This window comes from Leptodactylus fuscus, chromosome 4 (assembly GCF_031893055.1).
Source record: "Leptodactylus fuscus isolate aLepFus1 chromosome 4, aLepFus1.hap2, whole genome shotgun sequence".
In the NCBI taxonomy this organism is placed as follows: Eukaryota; Metazoa; Chordata; class Amphibia; order Anura; family Leptodactylidae; genus Leptodactylus; species Leptodactylus fuscus.
In genome coordinates, this window is record NC_134268.1 from 224305162 (window position 1) to 224324449 (window position 19288).

The 19288-nt window shown below is 42.1% G+C and overlaps 1 protein-coding gene across 1 annotated transcript in view; it reads right to left on the bottom strand.

The window, feature by feature from the left end:
• Positions 1-12810: 12810 nt before the first annotated feature.
• The window catches only part of LOC142201209 (cathelicidin-5-like), a 143019-nt gene continuing 136541 nt past the window's right edge, over positions 12811-19288 (bottom strand). Inside the window, exons 2-4 of the mRNA XM_075272032.1 lie at positions 18877-18978; positions 18703-18783; positions 12811-13037 (exon numbers count right to left, since the gene is read on the bottom strand). Coding sequence (XP_075128133.1) covers positions 12840-13037; positions 18703-18783; positions 18877-18978 — 381 coding nt within the window. The 3' untranslated portion in view covers positions 12811-12839. The remainder of the gene's footprint in view (positions 13038-18702; positions 18784-18876; positions 18979-19288) is intronic.

Sequence of the window (19288 nt, forward strand, 5' to 3'; positions counted from 1 at the left end):
CCATGAGATATGATGGCGGCAATATGTGACATTGTGGCTTCTATTGGGTCATCGTAACTGACATGAGGAACATTATGATGGCCATGTTGGCCTTGTGGCTATTATGGGGTATTATGGCTGATGTTTGGGACATTGTGACTGTGGCATTGTGGCGGTTATTGGTGGCTGTTGTGGGGACAGGGGTGGCCGTCATGTTCGGGATGTCACATTATTGTCAGCAGGATCTGTAGAGACTCTGTAGGTGGAACATCCAACCATAGATGATGTCACCTGCAAGTCATGGGAAAGCGGAGTAATCACAGGGATGTATATACGGTACTTACCTACATGTTACGTAGCGGTAATAACCTATCCTATGGCGGTATTATTAGTGTTCAGGGTCATGCTATACATATTTTGTTTGGACAACGAATCACATTTATTTGATAAAACTTGAACTTGATTGATAAGAGTGAGAATTGTCTCACTGACGACCACTTACCGGCTCAGAGGGGTCGTCTTCATCCTCAGCCTTCAAGGGATTAAACAGGAAAGTCTTAGTCAAATTATTATTGGAAAAATTTACTTCTGCAATGTCTTTATCAGAAGAGTAAATGGGTAAAGCTGCAATGGAAAGTAAGTGGCCGCAGAGGAGAAGACACTTCAAGGAATGGTGCATCTCTTTTGTCAGGACAAGCTTTCATCCAGGTGTAGTGGTGGGTGAGGAGCTGCTGGTGTCAGGAGATATGAGGAGGGCAAGCCTTCATCCAGGTCTCTCCAGGTATAGTGATGGGTGAGGAGCTGCTGGTGTCAGGAGATATGAGGAGGACAAGCCTTCATCCAGGTCTCTCCAGGTATAGTGATGGGTGAGGAGCTGCTGGTGTCAGGAGATATGAGGAGGACAAGCCTTCATCCAGGTCTCTCCAGGTATAGTGGTGGGTGAGGAGCTGCTGGTGTCAGGAGATATGAGGAGGACAAGCCTTCATCCAGGTCTCTCCAGGTGGGGTGGTGGGTGAGGAGCTGCTGGTGTCAGGAGATATGAGGAGGACAAGCCTTCATCCAGGTCTCTCCAGGTGGGGTGGTGGGTGAGGAGCTGCTGGTGTCAGGAGATATGAGGAGGACAAGCCTTCATCCAGGTCTCTCCAGGTGGGGTGGTGGGTGAGGAGCTGCTGGTGTCAGGAGATATGAGGAGGACAAGCCTTCATCCAGGTCTCTCCAGGTGGGGTGGTGGGTGAGGAGCTGCTGGTGTCAGGAGATATGAGGAGGACAAGCCTTCATCCAGGTCTCTCCAGGTGGGGTGGTGGGTGAGGAGCTGCTGGTGTCAGGAGATATGAGGAGGACAAGCCTTCATCCAGGTCTCTCCAGGTATAGTGGTGGGTGAGGAGCTGCTGGTGTCAGGAGATATGAGGAGGACAAGCCTTCATCCAGGTCTCTCCAGGTATAGTGGTAGGAGAGGAGCTGCTGGTGTCAGGAGATATGAGGAGGACAAGCCTTAATCCAGGTCTCTCCAGGTATATCGGTGGGTGAGGAGCTGCTGGTGTCAGGAGATATGAGGAGGACAAGCCTTCATCCAGGTCTCTCCAGGTGGGGCGGTGGGTGAGGAGCTGCTGGTGTCAGGAGATATGAGGAGGACAAGCCTTCATCCAGGTCTCTCCAGGTATAGTGGTGGGTGAGGAGCTGCTGGTGTCAGGAGATATGAGAAGGACAAGCCTTCATCCAGGTCTCTCCAGGTATAGTGGTGGGTGAGGAGCTGCTGGTGTCAGGAGATATGAGGAGGACAAGCCTTCATCCAGGTCTCTCCAGGTATAGTGGTAGGAGAGGAGCTGCTGGTGTCAGGAGATATGAGGAGGACAAGCCTTAATCCAGGTCTCTCCAGGTATATCGGTGGGTGAGGAGCTGCTGGTGTCAGGAGATATGGAGAGCACAAGTCTTACTCTTCACCCAGGTCTCTCCAGGTGTAGTGGTGGGAGAGGAGCTGCTGGTGGCAGGAGATATGGGGAGGACAAGCCTTCATCCAGGTCTCTCCAGGTGTAGTGGTGGGTGAGGAGCTGCTGGTGCCAGGAGATATGAGGAGGACAAGCCTTTATCCAGGTCTCTCCAGGTATAGTGGTGGGTGAGGAGCTGCTGGTTTCAGGAGATGTGAGGAGGACAAGCCTTCATCCAGGTCTCTCCAGATATAGCGGTGGGTGAGGAGCTGCTGGTGTCAGGAGATATGGAGAGCACAAGTCTTACTCTTCACCCAGGTCTCTCCAGGTATAGTGGTAGGAGAGGAGCTGCTGGTGTCAGGAGATATGAGGAGGACAAGCCTTCATCCAGGTTTCTCCAGGTATATCAGTGGGTGAGGAGCTGCTGGTGTCAGGAGATATGGGGAGGACAAGCCTTCATCCAGGTCTCTCCAGGTATAGTGGTGGGTGAGGAGCTGCTGGTGTCAGGAGATATGGGGAGGACAAGCCTTCATCCAGGTCTCTCCAGGTATAGTGGTAGGAGAGGAGCTGCTGGTGTCAGGAGATATGAGGAGGACAAGCCTTCATCCAGGTTTCTCCAGGTATATCAGTGGGTGAGGAGCTGCTGGTGTCAGGAGATATGGGGAGGACAAGCCTTCATCCAGGTCTCTCCAGGTATAGTGGTGGGTGAGGAGCTGCTGGTGTCAGGAGATATGGGGAGGACAAGCCTTCATCCAGGTCTCTCCAGGTATAGTGGTAGGAGAGGAGCTGCTGGTGTCAGGAGATATGAGGAGGACAAGCCTTCATCCAGGTTTCTCCAGGTATATCAGTGGGTGAGGAGCTGCTGGTGTCAGGAGATATGGGGAGGACAAGCCTTCATCCAGGTCTCTCCAGGTATAGTGGTGGGTGAGGAGCTGCTGGTGTCAGGAGATATGGGGAGGACAAGCCTTCATCCAGGTCTCTCCAGGTATAGTGGTAGGAGAGGAGCTGCTGGTGTCAGGAGATATGAGGAGGACAAGCCTTCATCCAGGTTTCTCCAGGTATATCAGTGGGTGAGGAGCTGCTGGTGTCAGGAGATATGGGGAGGACAAGCCTTCATCCAGGTCTCTCCAGGTATAGTGGTGGGTGAGGAGCTGCTGGTGTCAGGAGATATGGGGAGGACAAGCCTTCATCCAGGTCTCTCCAGGTATAGTGGTAGGAGAGGAGCTGCTGGTGTCAGGAGATATGAGGAGGACAAGCCTTCATCCAGGTTTCTCCAGGTATATCAGTGGGTGAGGAGCTGCTGGTGTCAGGAGATATGGGGAGGACAAGCCTTCATCCAGGTCTCTCCAGGTATAGTGGTGGGTGAGGAGCTGCTGGTGTCAGGAGATATGGGGAGGACAAGCCTTCATCCAGGTCTCTCCAGGTATAGTGGTAGGAGAGGAGCTGCTGGTGTCAGGAGATATGAGGAGGACAAGCCTTCATCCAGGTCTCTCCAGGTATAGTGGTGGGTGAGGAGCTGCTGGTGTCAGGAGATATGAGGAGGACAAGCCTTCATCCAGGTCTCTCCAAGTGGGGCGGTGGGTGAGGAGCTGCTGGTGTCAGGAATCTTCTGGCCGCAGCACAAGGACATATAAGTGCCCAGCTTAGTAAACACTCACTGGTCAGGTGCACATACTTCTGCGGACAAGTTCAGAAAGTATTATAGAGCAGGCGGCAGGAGTTGTCTGGGAGCCGCACCCTGTAGGAATCTTATATGGCCAGCTGACTGTGAAGAGTTAAAATTTGTAACTTGGATATTTTGGCCCAGATTTACTAATAGTTAGACAGGGCAAATTTAACTTAGGTTTATCACAGTGAAGATACTACACCAGATTTATCACAGTGAAGATACTACACCAGATTTATCCCAGTGACTGATACTACCAGATTTATCACAGTGAAGATACTACACCAGATTTATCACAGTGAAAATACTACACCAGATTTATCACAGTGACTGATACTACATCAGACTTATCACAGTGACTGATACTACACCAGACTTATCACAGTGAAGATACTACACCAGATTTATCACAGTGACTGATACTACACCAGACTTATCACAGTGACTGATACTACACCAGACTTATCACAGTGAAGATACTACACCAGATTTATCACAGTGACTGATACTACACCAGACTTATCACAGTGAAGATGCTACACCAGATTTATCAGTGACTGATACTACACCAGATTTATCACAGTGACTGATACTACACCAAATTTATCACAGTGACTGATACTACCAGACTTATCACAGTGAAGATACTACACCAGATTTATCACAGTGATTGATACTACACCAGATTTATGACAGTGATTGATACTACACTAGATTTATCACAGTGACTGATGCTACCAGACTTATCACAGTGACTGATACTACACCAGACTTATCACAGTGACTGATACTACACCAGACCTATCACAGTGACTGATACTACACCAGATTTATCACAGTGACTGCTACTACACCAGACTTATCACAGTGACTGATACTGCACCAGACTTATCACAGTGACTGATGCTGGATGATAAATTTGTCATATCTTTAGACAGCCGTTTAGTTGATACTATTTCTGCATATTTAGGCCATGCTCCCTTTTCTGACAATCCTCACCACATCTCGAGAAATGATATGTGCTAAGTGAGGCCGTATGTATGCTGATGTTTAGTCATAACCGCATTGAAAAATCATTGAGTTAATTTGTGAATGAGAAAATTGTGATATAGATTAGTGTGTATACATACCTCCCAACTTTTGAAGAACAGAAAGAGGGACTAAATGTGGGTTTGCTATGGGATTATTTAGCTCCGCCCACTTTTGCATTGACTCCGCCTATTCTCATTCATTTTTCATGTGCCCCCACACAGTATAATCCTCCTACAGTCACCCATACATTATACTATTACTAGGCTCCATTCACACTAATTTCCCCCAACTCTGCTGGTTAGAAGCTCATTATAAGTCATGCCAAGTAACACACTGGACACATGGCTGACTTCATGTTAGGTTGCTTTTCAAGAGACAAAGGCATAGTTCACATCATGGAGAGCAAATAATAATGGATTTTTGCAATCCTCGACCCCTGGTATAAGTTAAAAATCACATCCTTTGTTCTGGTAGGGGAGAGGAAAAAATCGTACAAATGATATGTAAATATGGAGGGAAGCTAAGCAGCCAAAAAGGTGGCTACAGGCAGAGGCATGGACAGGGGTGATGTATAGTGGGGAAAGGAGTGTAGATGTGGAGGCAAGCTAAGCAGTAAAAAAGGTGGCTAGAGGCAGAAGCATGTCCAGAGGCAGCAAGGCCAAAGAATTTCCATGTACTAGTCACTCATGCAAAACTCACCCATGTTGCCAGACTTATGCGAGATCTCTCCGTGTCTTTGATGAGTCCACCAAGAGGGTCAACTGTGACGACGCACTCATGAGTGCAGTGGCGTAAGTAGGAATGGTGGGGCCCCGTGGCGAACATTTGACATGCCCCCCCCCCCGATGCCAAAGATCTCGACCAAGCCCCTCCTACGCAATCCTGTGCGCTCTATTATGTCCCTATAGTGGCCCCTGCACACAGTAATATGCCCCATAGTGGCCCCTGCACACAGTGTTATGCCCCATAGTGGCCCCTGCACACAGTATTATGCCCATAGTGGCCTCTGCACACAGTACTATGTCCCATAGTGGTCCCTGCACACAGTATTATGTCCCATAGTGGCCCCTGCAAATAGTATTATGTCCCATAGTGGCCCCTGCACACAGTATTATGTCCCATAGTGGCCCCTGCACACAGTATTATGTCCCATAGTGGCCCCTGCACACAGTATTATGTCCCATAGTGGCCCCTGCACACAGTATTATGTCCCATAGTGGCCCCTGCACCTGGGCCCAGGCATTTTTGCCTACGTGATAATAGCCGGAACCTGGTAGCAGATCTGGATTGACCAAAAATTGGATTGAGCTTATATAGCTTGACTGAATTGCTGTGTATCACACTTAGCTTTTGGGGGGTAGACCCTTAAAAATTGGATTGAGTGTACATAGCCTGACTGAATTTCTGTGTTTGCCACCTAGGTTTTAGGGGTACACACCCTGGATATCTGGATTGAGTGTACATAGCCTGACCTAATTGCTCTGTTTACTGCTATTTTGTGGGGGGACACCCCTAAGAAAATCTGGGTTGAGCGTATGTCGCTGGACTGAATTGCTCCGTATCCCTGATTTGGGGAGACACCCCATTGATATCTCGACTCCTCTCCCTGAAGTATATACCTCTGAGCAGAGCTGTTGTTCTTCTGTTTCTCCTGCCTATCTGAAGCTAATCCCTCTCTCGCCCTCAGCAGCATGTCTCTCCCTATGTCTGAAAGCCGCAAAATGAATCGAAGATGGCGGCGGCCGTTCTTATAAATGGGAGGTCACATGATTTCGGCAGCCAATGGTTTTTTTAAATTTTTTTTCTCTGCCTCCGTTGTCATAGTTCCTGTCCCACCTCCTTTGCACAGTTATTGGTGCAAAAAACGCGCCAGGGAAGGTGGGAGGGGACACAAATTTTTACTGCGTATGCCACTTGGTATTCGATTGGGAACGAATACATCGAACGGCCTGATATTCGATCGAACGGTGTTCGCTCATCTCTAGTACTAACCTTTCCTCGATCCCCTGTCTGCAGTCTCAGTCTGTTATGGAAAGCTGCAGGCGCGATGTGAGTAACATCATCACATGGCGCCCGGAGCACAGTGGTGAAGCAGGGACTGTGCTGACATACATCCCGCCAATCGGAACTGCAGGACATGACCCTGAATCCAGGACGGTTGGGACGGGAGTGTGTGTGTCATATAGATCAGTTTGGATGTATTATAGGAGATGCCGTGACCAGGGGTGAACCATGGCTTTCTGCCGCCTGAAGCGGACGTCAGAAAGCTGCCCCCCCCCCCCCCCCTGAGGTGGGTCCGAACAGAGCGAGCGTCTTTAGCAAGCAGAGAGCAGGCACGGAGAGGACCTGCTCTCTGCCTGAGCGTGAGGGGCAGCCGCTGGAGCAGCGCTGCTCCAGTGGCCTCCCCAATCCACCGCTCGGTGACAGTGACCCTAAGCCAGTCCAGGACAGCTTGTCCTGGACTGGCTTAGGTCAGCAAAAATGCTGCCCTCCCCGGGGCCCTGGCATAGCGCCGCCTGAAGCGGTCACTTCAGGTCGCCTCATGGGAGGTACGGCGCTGGCCGTGACGTTCTCTTTGCTCCTCGCTGTTCCTTCCTTGCTCCTCCACAGTATCGTGTCGCAGTCACCGGCTTGCCTCTAGTTCACACCATGCAGTTTCTGGCATGTCCTGCTCCCATTCTATACAGCACCTGGTCCAGTCCATAAGGCACCATGAAGTCCCCTGTGGCCGCTCCTGAGCCGATCCCTCCTATATTCATCCACTCAGCCCTCCGATCCAGGCCCAAGGAACATTGGCCACATTTACTAAGACTGCTAGAAAGTGGCCAAAGCTGGAGCTCCGCCTCCGCGCCCCCCTGACAAATATATAGATAGTGGACGAGGCTATACCACAAATCTATAGGGGCCCGTGGCTGTGCTAGATCTGTGACCAGACCGATCTCCATGGACTAGAATTACTAAGAGCCCCGAGCCTGGCGGGGAATGAGTTAATGACCAGGGGCAATAAATCCCCCCTCCCCCCATTCTGCGGCTCGGTCCTGAGTGTGGATTATCATTCATTAATTCTGATTAATATCTTTATGTAATTAGGTATCATTGTCATTAACCCCTTCCTGACTTCCGCTGTGTTGTTGCTGGGGATTCAAATAGCCAGAACTAATCTCCAGCAAGGACCCGGCGCTAAGGCTCATGATCAATGTCCGCCATTAGGGTCCCCGGCGACTCAAAGCTGACCAAGGCACCATTTTTCGGGTGTCACATGCGTGCTGCCATTATGGGGGGGATCACCAGTCCCCAGAGTGCAATCCAGCGCCAATGATCCATTGCCATTGCAGCTGGGAGCCTATTAAAGTATCCCAGGCTTGTCTCAGGATTTGTTCTATTACAGGCTGCTCTAAAGAATACAGGGGACATATAGAATAAAGGTTGTATATAGAATACAGGGGACATATAGAATACAGGGGACATATAGAATAAAGGTTGTATATAGAAAACAGGGAACATATAGAATAAAGGTTGTGTATATAGAACACAGGGGACATATAGAATACAGGGGACATATAGAATAAAGGTTGTATATAGAATACAGGGGACATATAGAATACAGGGGGCATATAGAATACAGGGGACATATAGAATGAAGGTTGTATATAGAATACAGGGGACATATAGAATAAAGGTTGTATATTGAATACAGGGAACATATAGAATAAAGGTTGTATATAGAATACAGGGGACATATAGAATACAGGGGACATATAGAATAAAGGTTGTATATAGAATACAGGGGACATATAGAATACAGGGGACATATAGAATAAAGGTTGTATATAGAATACAGGGGACATATAGAATACAGAGGACATATAGAATAAAGGTTGTATATAGAATACAGGGGACATATAGAATACAGGGGACATATAGAATAAAGGTTGTATATAGAATGTATAGAATATACATATAGAACATATAGAATACAGGGGGCATATAGAATACAGGGGGCATATAGAATAAAGGTTCTAAATAGAATGCAGGGGACATATAGAATAAAGGTTGTATATAGAATAGAGGGGACATATAGAATACAGGGGACATATAGAATAAAGGTTGTATATAGAATACAGGGGACATATAGAATACAGGAGACATATAGAATACAGGGGACATATAGAATACAGGGGACATATAGAATAAAGGTTGTATATAGAATACAGGGGACATAGAGAATAAAGGTTGTATATTGAATACAGGGAACATATAGAATAAAGGTTGTATATAAAATACAGGGGACATATAGAATGCAGGTGACATATAGAATAAAGGTTGTATATAATACAGGGGACATATAGAATAAAGGTTGTATATTGAATACAGGGAACATATAGAATAAAGGTTGCATATAGAATACAGGGGACATATAGAATACAGGGGGCATATAGAATAAAGGTTCTAAATAGAATGCAGGGGACATATAGAATAAAGGTTGTATATAGAATAGAGGGGACATATAGAATAAAGGTTGTATATAGAATACAGGGGACATATAGAATGCAGGGGACATATAGAATAAAGGTTGTATATAGAATACAGGGGACATATAGAATACAGGGGACATATAGAATAAAGGTTGTATATTGAATACAGGGAACATATAGAATAAAAGTTGAATATAGAATACAGGGGACATATAGAATACAGGGGAAATATAGAATAAAGGTTGTATATAGAATACAGGGGACATATAGAATACAGGGGACATATAGAATAAAGGTTGTATATTGAATACAGGGAACATATAGAATAAAAGTTGAATATAGAATACAGGGGACATATAGAATACAGGGGAAATATAGAATAAAGGTTGTATATAGAATACAGGGGACATATAGAATACAGGGGACATATAGAATAAAGGTTGTATATAGAATACAGGGGACATATAGAATACAGGGGACATATAGAATAAATGTTGTATATAAAATACAGGGGACATATAGAATACAGGGGACATATAGAATAAAGGTTGTATATTGAATACAGGGAACATATAGAATAAAAGTTGAATATAGAATACAGGGGACATATAGAATACAGGGGAAATATAGAATAAAGGTTGTATATAGAATACAGGGGACATATAGAATACAGGGGACATATAGAATAAAGGTTGTATATAGAATACAGGGGACATATAGAATACAGGGGAGATATAGAATACAGGGGACATATAGAATACAGGGGACATATAGAATAAAGGTTGTATATAGAATACAGGGAACATATAGAATACAGGGGACATATAGAATAAAGGTTGTATATAGAATACAGGGGACATATAGAATACAGGGGACATATAGAATAAAGGTTGTATATAGAATACAGGGGACATATAGAATACAGGGGACATATAGAATAAAGGTTGTATATAGAATACAGGGGACATATAGAATAAAGGTTGTATATTGAATACAGGGAACATATAGAATAAAGGTTGTATATAGAATACAGGGGACATATAGAATAAAGGTTGTATATAGAATACAGGGAACATATAGAATAAAGGTTGTATATTGAATACAGGGAACATATAGAATAAAGGTTGTATATAGAATATAGGGGACATATAGAATACAGGGGACATATAGAATAAAGGTTGTATATAGAATACAGGGGACATATAGAATACAGGGGACATATAGAATGAAGGTTGTATATAGAATACAGGGGACATATAGAATACAGGAGACATATAGAATATAGGGGACATATAGAATACAGGGGACATATAGAATAAAGGTTGTATATAGAATACAGGGGACATAGAGAATAAAGGTTGTATATTGAATACAGGGAACATATAGAATAAAGGTTGTATATAGAATACAGGGGACATATAGAATGCAGGTGACATATAGAATAAAGGTTGTATATAGAATACAGGGGACATATAGAATAAAGGTTGTATATTGAATACAGGGAACATATAGAATAAAGGTTGTATATAGAATACAGGGGACATATAGGATACAGGGGGCATATAGAAAAAAGGTTCTATATAGAATGCAGGGGACATATAGAATAAAGGTTGTATATAGAATACAGGGGACATATAGAATACAGGGGGCATATAGAATACAGGGGGCATATAGAATAAAGGTTGTATATAGAATGCAGGGGACATATAGAATAAAGGTTGTATATAGAATAGAGGGGACATATAGGATACAGGGGGCATATAGAAAAAAGGTTCTATATAGAATGCAGGGGACATATAGAATAAAGGTTGTATATAGAATACAGGGGACATATAGAATGCAGGGGACATATAGAATAAAGGTTGTATATAGAATACAGGGGACATCCTATTAATATTATAAATGTGAAAGTTTGTGAGTTTGGATGTTCGGATGTTTGTTCCTCAATCACGCAAAACCCGCTTGACCGATTTGGCTGAAATTTTCCACAAACATAGTCACTACACCCTATTGCGCAATAGGCTACTTTTCGTCACAATAACGCACATACGTTTGTGCCAGGACTCCCACAAATCCCAAACTCACATCACCATCTCTGCAATCTCACACACTTTGGACCATAGCAAGCCACAAAATTCCTATTGCCCTCTGCAGCCTCGCCCCTAACCCCACACAATCACATATACATAGACTTTACCACTTTGCCCTTCACCTTAACGATACTCCAGGAGGCGCTCTTTAACGCTCCGGAGCAGCCATGTTTGCCGACCCCCACCGCTCTGAAAATCCGCGACACCCCCCACCCATGTCAATACCCCTAGGCGGTCTAATAAATGCAAAAAAAAAGTTTAAAAAAAGTAAAAAAAAGTACAAAAAAAAAAAGGATTAATAATTCAAATCACCCCCCTTTCCCTAGAACACATATAAAAGTAGTTAAAAACTGTGACACACATACATGTTAGGTATCCCCACGTCCGAAATCGCCCGCTCTACAAAGCCATACAAATATTTTTCCTGTTCGGTAAACGCCGTAGCACGAAAAATGGTCAAAAGTGCCAAACCGCCATTTTTTCACTGTTTTGATTCTGATAAAAATTTGAATAAAAAGTGATCAAAGCAATAACATTTCCCAAAAATGGTAGAACTAAAAAGTACACCCAACCCTACAAAAACAAGATGCCCTATACATCCCCGTACATGGACGTATAAAAAAGTTACGGCTGTCGGAATATGGCGACTTTTCAAAAAAAAAAAAATTTTAACACAGTTTTGGATTTGTTTTTAAGGGGTCAAAATGTAAATAAAACCATATAAATTTGGTATCCCCGGAATCGTAACGAAACACATAATACAGGGGACATGTCATTTTGGTTGCACAGTGAACGCCGTAAAACCAAAGCCCGTAAGAATGTCGCAGAAATGCATTTTTTCTTCAAATCCACCCCATTCAGAATTTTTTCCCTGCTTCCCAGTACATTATATAGAATAAATAATGGTGGCATCATGAAGAAAAATCTGTCCCAGGAAAAATTAAGACCTCATATGACTCTGGGAGTGGAGAAATAAAAAAGTTATGGGGTTTAGAAGGAGGGGAGTCAAAAACGAAAAGCAAAAAATGCCATCGGCGGGAAAGGGTTAACTTCAAATACTTCTGTCCCAAAGTCACTATGTAAAGTTTCTCACAACACCGTATATATAGCAGCTCTAATACAAAGTAACTGCAATACAAAAGTCTCACGTATTCTCTGAATTACAGCAAAAACAAGATACAAAGTTACATTTCATATCCCAAACCTTATACACAGTACGAACACCTAACCCGCGCCTGTATATACCCACTTCTACAATCACCGCAGACGAAGTCGCGGGTACCAGCTAGTATAGAATAAAGGTTGTATATAGAATACAGAGGACATATAGAATACAGGGGGCATATAGAATAAAGGTTGTATATAGAATACAGAGGACATATAGAATACAGGTTGTATATAGAATACAGACGCCAGGCACTGCTTGTTAGCCTTCTCTATATGCTACCGCCCCTATAGATCCCCAGTAATCACACACAAGGAATGAGCAGGATCTTAAGAACGTCATCGGCTTCTTCATTATTAAACTTTATTGATCATAAGATATATTCCATTTACACCAAAGTACAAAAATAATTACAATAATTAAGAATAAGATATCAGGGAGAATCCATAAAGCTGCGATACCCAGGCATGCTGGGAGTTGTAGTCCACCAGTCACCTCCGCAGGACATTATCCACCTTTGTTTGGATTAAGAAAATCGAAGATGCAGGAGAGGCAGGAGACGGCCTGTCTGTCCGGCAAGCTCTTGTTATCAAACTGACGAAAATTGGTCTCGAGCTTCTTTTTCTCACTTTGTACCAGCTGGAAGACATGAGGACGCCTCTCCGACTTAGACTTGTGGTTCCTCTTAGCCTGTAAGTTATTATCCTGTAAAGTAGGCAAAAAGAAGTAAATAATAAGTCATCAGTGTGAGATAATAAGTCATCAGTGTGAGATAATAGGTCATCAGTGTGAGATAAGTCATTAGTGTGAGATAATAAGTCATCAGTGTGAGATAATAAGTCATCAGTGTGAGATAATAGGTCATCAGTGTGAGATAATAAGTCATTAGTGTGAGATAATAAGTCATCAGTGTGAGATAATAAGTCATCAGTGTTAGATAATAAGTCATCAGTGTGAGATAATAATTCATCAGTGTGAGATAATAAGTCATCAGTGTAAGATAATAAGTCAGTAGTGTGAGATAATAAGTCAGCAGTGTGAGATAATAAGTCAGCAGTGTGAGATAAGTCAGCGGTGTGGGATAATAAGTCATCAGTGTGAGATAATAATTCATCAGTGTGAGATAAGTCAGCAGTGTGAGATAATAAGTCATTAGTGTGAGATAATAAGTCATCAGTGTGAGATAATAAGTCATCAATGTGAGATAATAAGTCATCAGTGTGGGATAGTAATTCATCAGTGTGAGATAATAATTCATCAGTGTGAGATAATAAGTCAGCAGTGTGAGAAAATAAGTCATCAGTGTGGAAAAATAAGTCAGCAGTGTGAGATAATAAGTCAGCAGTGTGAGATAATAAGTCAGAAGTGTGAGATAATAAGTCATCAGTGTGTGACAATAAGTCATCAGTGTGAGATAATAAGTCATCAGTGTGAGATAATAAGTCATCAGTGTGAGATAATAAGTCATCAGTGTGAGATAATAATTCATCAGTGTGAGATAATAAGTCATCAGTGTGAGATGATAAGTCATCAGTGTGGAAAAATAAGTCAGCAGTGTGAGATAATAAGTCAGTAGGGAGAGAAAATAAGTAAGCAGTGTGAGATAAGTCATCAGTGTGGGATAATAAGTAATCAGTGTGAGATAATAAGTCAGAGGTGTGAGATAATAAGTCAGCAGTATAAGATAATAATTCACGAGGTGTGAGATAATAAGGCAGCAGTGTGAGATAAGTCATCAGTGTGGAATAATAAGTCACCAGTGTGAGAAAATAAGTCATCAGTGTGAGATAATAAGTCAGTAGGGAGAGATAATAAGTCATCAGTGTGGGATAATAAGTCAGAGTTGTGAGATTAATAAATCAGAGGTGTGAGATAATAAGTCATCAGTGTGAGATAAACAGTCATCAGTGTGAGATAATAAGTCATCATTGTGAGATAATAAGTCATCAGTGTGAGATAATGAGTCTTCAGTGTGGAATAATAAGTAATCAGTGTGATATAATAAGTCACCAGTGTGAGATAATAAGTCATCAGTTTGGGATAATAACTCATCAGTGTGGAATAATATGTCATCAGTGTTAGATAACAAGTCATCAGTGTGGAATATTAAGTCATCAGTATGGGATAATAAGTCATCAGTGTGAGATAATAAGTCATCAGTGTGAGATAATAAGTCATCAGTGTGAGATAATAAGTCAGCAGTGTGAGATAATAAGTCAGAGGTGTGAGATAATAAGTCATCAGTATGAGATATTAAGTCAGCAGTGTGAGATAAGTCATCAGTGTGGGATAATAAGTCATCAGTGTGGGATAATAAGTCATCAGTGTGGGATAATAACTCATCAGTGTGGGATAATAAGTCAGCAGTGTGAGATAATAATTCAGAGGTGTTAGATAATAAGGCAGCAGTGTGAGATAATAAGTCATCAGTGTGGGATAATAAGTCAGCAGTGTGGGATAATAAGTCAGCATTGTGATATAATTCAGAGATGTGAGATAATAAGTCAGCAGTGTGAACTAATAAGTCATCAGTGTGAGATAATAAGTCAGCAGTGTGAGGTAATAGGTAATCAGTGTGGGATAATAAGTCATCAGTGTGAGATAATAAGTAATCATTGTGAGATAATAAGTCATCAGTGTGAGATAATGAGTCTTCAGTGTGGGATAAGAAGTCATCAGTGTGAGATAATAAGTAATCAGTGTGGGATAATATCTCATCAGTGTGGAAAATTATGTCATCAGTGTGAGATAATAAGTCATCAGTGTGGAATAATAAGTCATCAGTGTGGGATAATAACTCATCAGTGTGGGATAATAACTCATCAGTGTGGAATAATATGTCATCACTGTGAGATAACAAGTCATTAATGTGGAATAATAAGTCATCAGTATGGGATAATAAGTCATCAGTGTGAAGTAATAAGTCATCAGTGTGAGATAATAAGTCAGAGGTGTGAGGTAATAGGTAATCAGTGAGGAATAATAAGTCATCAGTGTGAGATAAGTCAGCAGTGTGAGATAATAATTCAGAGGTGTTAGATAATAAGGCAGCAGTGTGAGATAATAAGTCATCAATGTGGGATAATAAGTCAGCAGTGTGGGATAATAAGTCAGCATTGTGATATAATTCAGAGATGTGAGATAATAAGTCAGCAGTGTGAACTAATAAGTCATCAGTGTGAGATAATAAGTCAGCAGTGTGAGGTAATAGGTAATCAGTGTGGGATAATAAGTCATCAGTGTGAGATAATAAGTCAGCAGTGTGAGATAATAATTCAGAGGTGTGAGATAATAAGTCAGCAGTGTGAGATAAAAAATCAGTAGGGAGAGATAATAAGTCATCAGTGTGGGATAATAAGTAATCAGTGTGAGGTTAATAAGTTAGAGGTGTGAGATAATAAGTCATCAGTGTGAGATAATAAGTAATCATTGTGAGATAATAAGTCATCAGTGTGAGATAATGAGTCTTCAGTGTGGGATAAGAAGTCATCAGTGTGAGATAATAAGTAATCAGTGTGGGATAATATCTCATCAGTGTGGAAAATTATGTCATCAGTGTGAGATAATAAGTCATCAGTGTGGAATAATAAGTCATCAGTGTGGGATAATAACTCATCAGTGTGGAATAATATGTCATCGCTGTGAGATAACAAGTCATTAATGTGGAATAATAAGTCATCAGTATGGAATAATAAGTCATCAGTGTGAAGTAATAAGTCATCAGTGTGAGATAATAAATCAGAGGTGTGAGGTAATAGGTAATCAGTGAGGAATAATAAGTCATCAGTGTGAGATAATAATTCAGAGGTGTTAGATAATAAGTCATCAGTGTGAGATAATAAGGCAGCAGTGTGGGATAATAAGTCATCAGTGTTGGATAATAAGTCAGCAGTGTGAGATAATAAGTCAGCAGTGTGAGATAATAATTCAGAGGTGTTAGATAATAAGGCAGCATTGTGGGATAATAAGTCATCAGTGTGGGATAATAAGTCATCAATGTGAGATAAAAATTCAGTAGGGAGAGATAATAAGTCATCAGTGTGGGAAAATAAGTAATCAGTGTGGGATAATAAGTCATCAGTGTGAGATAAAAATTCAGTAGGGAGAGATAATAAGTCATCAGTGTGGGATAATAAGTAATTAGTGTGAGGTTAATAAGTCAAAGGTGTGAGATAATAAGTCATCATTGTGAGATAATAAGTCATCAGTGTGAGATAATGAGTCTTCAGTGTGGGATAAGAAGTAATCAGTGTGGGATAATAACTCATCAGTGTGGAATAATAAGTCATCAGTGTGGGATAATAAGTCATCAGTGTGAGATAATAAGTCATCAGTGTGGGATAATAACTCATCAGTGTGGAATAATATGTCATCAATGTAAGATAACAAGTCATCAGTGTGGAATAATAAGTCAGCAGTGTAAGATAATAAGTCAGAGGTGTGAGATAATAAGTCATCAGTGTGAGATAATAAGTCAGAGTTGTGAGATAATAAGTCATCAGTGTGGGATAATAAGTCAGCAGTGTAAGATAATAAGTCAGAGGTGTGAGATAATAAGTCATCAGTGTGAGATAATAAGTCAGAGTTTTGAGATAATAAGTCATCAGTGTGGGATAATATGTCATCAGTGTGAGATAACAAGTCATCAGTGTGGAATAATAAGTCATCAGTATGGGATAATAAGTCATCAGTGTGAGATAATAAGTCAGCAGTGTGAGATAATAAGTCAGCAGTGGGAGATAATAAGTCATCAGTGTGAGATAATAAGTCATCAGTGTGAGATAATAAGTCATCAGTGTGAGATAATAAGTCATCAGTGTGAGATAATAAGTCATCAGTGTGGGATAATAAGTCATCAGTGTGAGGTAAGTCATCAGTGTGGGATAATAAGTCATCAGTGTGGGATAATAAGTCATCTGTGTGAGGTAAGTCATCAGTGTGGGATAATAAGTCATCAGTGTGGGATAATAAGTCATCAGTGTGGGATAATAAGTAATCAGTGTGAGGTTAATAAGTCAGAGGTGTGAGATAATAAGTCATCATTGTGAGATAATAAGTCATCAGTGTGAGATAATGAGTCTTCAGTGTGGGATAAGAAGTCATCAGTGTGAGATAATAAGTAATCAGTGTGGAATAATTAGTCACCAGTGTGAGATAATAAGTCATCAGTGTGGGATAATAACTCATCAGTGTGGAATAATATGTCATCAGTGTGAGATAATAAGTCATCAGTGTGGAATAATAAGTCATCAGTGTGGGATAATAAGTCAGCAGTGTGAGATAATAAGTCATCAGTGTGGAATAATAAGTCATCAGTGTGGGATAATAAGTCAGCAGTGTGAGATAATAAGTCATCAGTGTGGGATAATAACTCATCAGTGTGAGATAATAAGTCATCAGTGTGAGATAATTCATCAGTGTGAGATTATAAATCATCAGTGTGAGATTATAAGTCATCAGTGTGAGATAATAATTCAGAGGTGTGAGATAATAAGTCATCAGTGTTATGTTGTGAGATAATGGTGAGATATGGTATGTCAGAATTGGGAGGTAATAAGTCAGATGTGAGAGATAATAAGTCAGAGGTGAGATAGTGAGATATAATAAGTCAGAAATTAGATATAATAAGTCATCAGTATGAGATAATAAGTCAGATGTGATTAGTCAGAAGTGAGATAATAAGTCAGTGGTGTACAATAGATAATAAGTCAGAAGCCTGAGATTATAAAGGCTCGATTACGCAGGATTTCTTACATGTCAGTTCATCATTCTCTGCTGATCACTATTGGTCTTCTCAGGTACCACCATTGACCTCCTCACCTCTGCTGATCACTATTGGTCTTCTCAGATACCACCATTGAGCTCCTCATCTCTGCTGATTACTATTGGCCTCCTCAATTATCACCATTGAGCTCCTCATCTCTGCTGATCACTATTGGTCTTCTCAGGTATCACCATTGAGCTCCTCACCTCTGCTGATTACTATTGGCCTCCTCAATTATCACCATTGAGCTCCTCACCTCTGCTGATCACTATTGATCTTCTCAGGTACCACTATTGAGCTCTTCACCTCTGCTGATTACTATTGGCCTCCTCAATTATCACCATTGAGCTCCTCATCTCTGCTGATCACTATTGGTCTTCTCAGGTACCACCATTGAGCTCCTCACCTCTGCTGATCACTATTGGCCTCCTCAGGTACCACCATTGAGCTCCTCACCTCTGCTGATTACTATTGGCCTCCTCAATTATCACCATTGAGCTCCTCACCTCTGCTGATCACAAGTGACCTTCTACCCGCCCATTCATTTCTATTTGCCCCCACATCTCTGACATTAAACCATAAAATAGAGAAGGACAGGAAACCTACGGAGAGGTCTACAATCTGACAGCTGACTTCCATACGACTCCCCCCGGACTCAGCCAGTGATGCCGTGCACATCTTCACACCCTGGAAGGTAAAGTAACAACGTGGTCACTAATGATTGTGGCAAATCTGTCCATGTGAACAGTGTTCTAGCTGGAGTATGACATCACCACTTACCCCATCCTCCTTGAAGGGACATTTTTCATTATTTTGGGCCGTCTTCAAGCAAACGGTCTCCTTAATGAGAAATCTTATGTGCTCACCATCGTCTGAGACCTCCTAAGGAAAAAAAAAAATAAAAATTATTCACCATTGATTAACCCCTCCTTGGCTGGTCAGGGGTGTAGACAGGATCTCAGGTCACATGGGGGGATTCCCTACTCCGGTTACATAATAAATCTGATGCCAAATGAAGACACAAGAGGGACGTTCTCAGAGATCTGTTTGTGTTTCCTCTTTGTCCCCGTGTGAACACGTTCTGAGGTCTCTGCAGATATCCAGAACTTTCCTGCTCTGTCTTCTCTTTCCTCTGCCAGGCTGGAGCCGCCCCCAGATCAGCTGCAGATTTCTGCACCTCAGAAATGTTGTG